Below are 2,952 nucleotides of genomic sequence, written 5' to 3' on the forward strand. Positions count from 1 at the left end.
AGCTGGAAGGAACTTGATGTGTTTGAGGAAGAACAGAGAGGTGGGGGTGGCGGGAGATGAGGTCACAGAGGCAACAAGGGCCAGTTCATGCAGGGCCTGTGGGCCAAAGTGAGGCCTTTGGCTTTGACTCTAAGGTAGAAGTGTTGGAAAATTTTCAACCAAGAAGGGATGTGATCCAATTAATATTTTGAAAAGATGACTCTGGCTGCTCATGGAGAATGGACTGGAAGATGCAAAAATGTTAGCAGAGAGGGGTCAGGAAGCTGTTACAGCTGTCTAAGTAAGATAGTGGTCAACGTCGGTTGTGATGGTGCTGTAGTGAAGAATGGGCTCTGTTTTGAACAGAATGCCGAGAAGACTAGAAGATGGCCTGGATTGGGCATGAGGGAAAGAGAGGGAAAGGATGATTTAGCTTTGGGAGCTGAGCAGCTGGGTGAATAAAGAAAGGAAGACCAGGAAGAGGTTTGCGACTGGAAGAGTGGGGGCGGGGGAGACAAGAGTTCTGTTTTTGACATGCTAATTTTGTGATGCCTCTTGGAATTCCAAGAGGAGATGTTGAGTAGAAAGGGGGATAGGTCTGTCCGGAGTTCAGGAGAGAGGTACCGTGACTGGAGAGGAGCCATCGACATACTCAATGCCAGGTAATAGAACTTTCTGCAATGAAGAAGATGGTCTATATCTGCTCTGTCCACTACAATGGCCACTAGCCACATGTGGCTCTTGAGCACTTGACATATGGTTAGTGCAGCCAGGGAACTAAATGTTATTTAATTTTAATTCATTTAAATGGGTGGCTACTGGCTACCATATTGGATAGCATAGAAGGCAGTATTTAAACACAGGGGTGTAGATGAGATCACCAAGGAGGGAGGACAGAGAAGAAAAGAGAAGACTAGATTCCGCATTTAGAATTCTGACTGAGTCCAACAAAGGAAACAGAAGAAGTCAGGGAGGTAGGAGGAAAACCAGAGAAGGGCAAATCCACTCAGCAAAGCCGCTTCCTGCTGGGAGAGGCGGTACCTTCAGCACCCTCATTGCATTCTGGGAGATGTAGTCCCTCTCAGTGGTTGCTGGGGACTGTAGTTCCCTCCCTGGATGCTGTGTGTGTTCTAGGGCAATGTTAGCTGCTGTAACAGATAAACCCCCAAGTCTCAGTGGCTCAACCCAATAGGAGGCTGTTTCTCACTCCTATAAAATCCAAACAGGTCTTCCTGACTAGAGGTGGCTCTCCTCCACGTGTTGACTCAGGGACTCAGGCTTCTCCCTCTTGTGGCTCTGCAATCCCCTAGGACTTCAGAGTTTTCTTCTGGGGCCTCTGCATCTGTTCTCAGACAGGGAAGAGAGTAAGGTGCATGGGGGAGAGCTTTTCTGGATGAGTCTAGAACTCAGTCACATGGCTAACCCTAACCCAGGCCTAGCTCTGTGCACAAGCAGGAAAAGGAGAGGGGTTTGGTGAACAGCTGGTCAGTTGCCATATTGAGAGCCGTAACATACTGGTGGCCACTGGGAGCTGGGAGGCCCTCATCAGTTGCTGGGAGATGAAGTCTGGCTTGACCACTGGAAACTGAAGGCTCCTACTGGTTGCTGGGAGCTGTGGTCTCCACATCAGGAGGCTTGACATCCTCCTCCTCCCCCGCAGGAGAAGGGCTCCACCTTCCTGCAGCTGGGCTCCTCCACAGAGCAGCAGCTCCAGGTCATCTTTGAGGTGCTGGAGGAGTACGACTGGACATCCTTTGTAGCGGTGACCACGCGTGCCCCCGGCCACCGGGCCTTCCTGTCCTACATCGAGGTGCTGACTGATGGCAGCATGGTGGGCTGGGAGCACCGCGGGGCACTGACACTGGACCCTGGAGCAGGCGAGGCTGTGCTGGGCGCCCAGCTCCGCAGCGTCAGCGCACAGATCCGCCTGCTCTTCTGTGCCCGCGAAGAAGCCGAGCCCGTGTTCCGGGCAGCTGAGGAGGCCGGCCTCACTGGGCCTGGCTACGTCTGGTTCATGGTGGGGCCCCAGCTGGCTGGAGGCGGAGGCTCAGGAGCTCCTGGAGAGCCCCCACTTCTGCCAGGAGGCGCCCCACTGCCTGCCGGCCTGTTTGCAGTGCGCTCGGCTGGCTGGCGGGATGACCTGGCCCGGCGTGTGGCCGCTGGTGTGGCCGTCGTGGCCAGAGGTGCCCAGGCTCTGCTGCGTGACTATGGCTTCCTGCCCGAGCTCGGCCATGACTGTCGTGCCCAGAACCGCACCCACCGAGGGGAGAGTCTACACAGGTGAGTGGGGTCGGTGTAGAAGGGCTGTGGGAAGGCTCCAGAGCCTGACTACCTGGGATTCTCACTGACTGAGCAGCTTCAAATGGGTCACGTCCCCTCTCAGAGCCTCAGTTTACTTTTCTGTAAAATGGAGATAGCTGGGTCTCCTGCCTGGGGTTAAATCGGGTAATTTGGAAAAAGCACCCAAGACAGAGTGAGTGTATTATGATATTTCCTGGTTTTAATATGAATTTTTCCCCCACAGTTTAATGTCTTTGAAATCAAGCTATACCTTACGATTGATGGCTTATCATGGCTTAATTGGCAGCACTTTTTTCTTTCTTTGTGGTACATAAAACCAGAGATACACCCTATACTTGATGGCACCTCAGGTATGATGAGATTCCCTAGAGTATAAGCTGAATTTCAGTAACAAAACGACCCAACAATTGAGTGGCCTAAACGAGATTGAAGTTGTTCTTCCTCATTTTGCAATCCAGAAATAGGGGCCCCTGGCTGGCTTAGTCGGTGCAGTGTACCACTCTCCAACTCGGGACTGTGAGTTTGTGTCCCACGTAGGGGTGTATAGATCACTTTTTTTTTTTTTTTTTAGAGATTTTATTTATTAGAGGGAGAGAGAGCACAAGCAGAGGGACTGGCAGGCAGAGGGAGAAGCAGGCTCCCCGCTGAGCAGGGAGCCCGATGCGGGGCTCA

The 2,952-nt window shown here is 52.4% G+C and overlaps 1 protein-coding gene across 1 annotated transcript in view; it reads left to right on the forward strand.

The window, feature by feature from the left end:
- Positions 1-2,952, forward strand: part of GRIN2D (glutamate ionotropic receptor NMDA type subunit 2D) — a 30,726-nt gene that overhangs the window by 2,450 nt on the left and 25,324 nt on the right. The window contains exon 2 of the mRNA XM_040634253.1: positions 1,640-2,259. Coding sequence (XP_040490187.1) covers positions 1,640-2,259 — 620 coding nt within the window. The remainder of the gene's footprint in view (positions 1-1,639; positions 2,260-2,952) is intronic.

The sequence above is a fragment of the Ursus maritimus genome, unplaced genomic scaffold (genome assembly GCF_017311325.1).
Source record: "Ursus maritimus isolate PB19 unplaced genomic scaffold, ASM1731132v1 scaffold_19, whole genome shotgun sequence".
In the NCBI taxonomy this organism is placed as follows: Eukaryota; Metazoa; Chordata; class Mammalia; order Carnivora; family Ursidae; genus Ursus; species Ursus maritimus.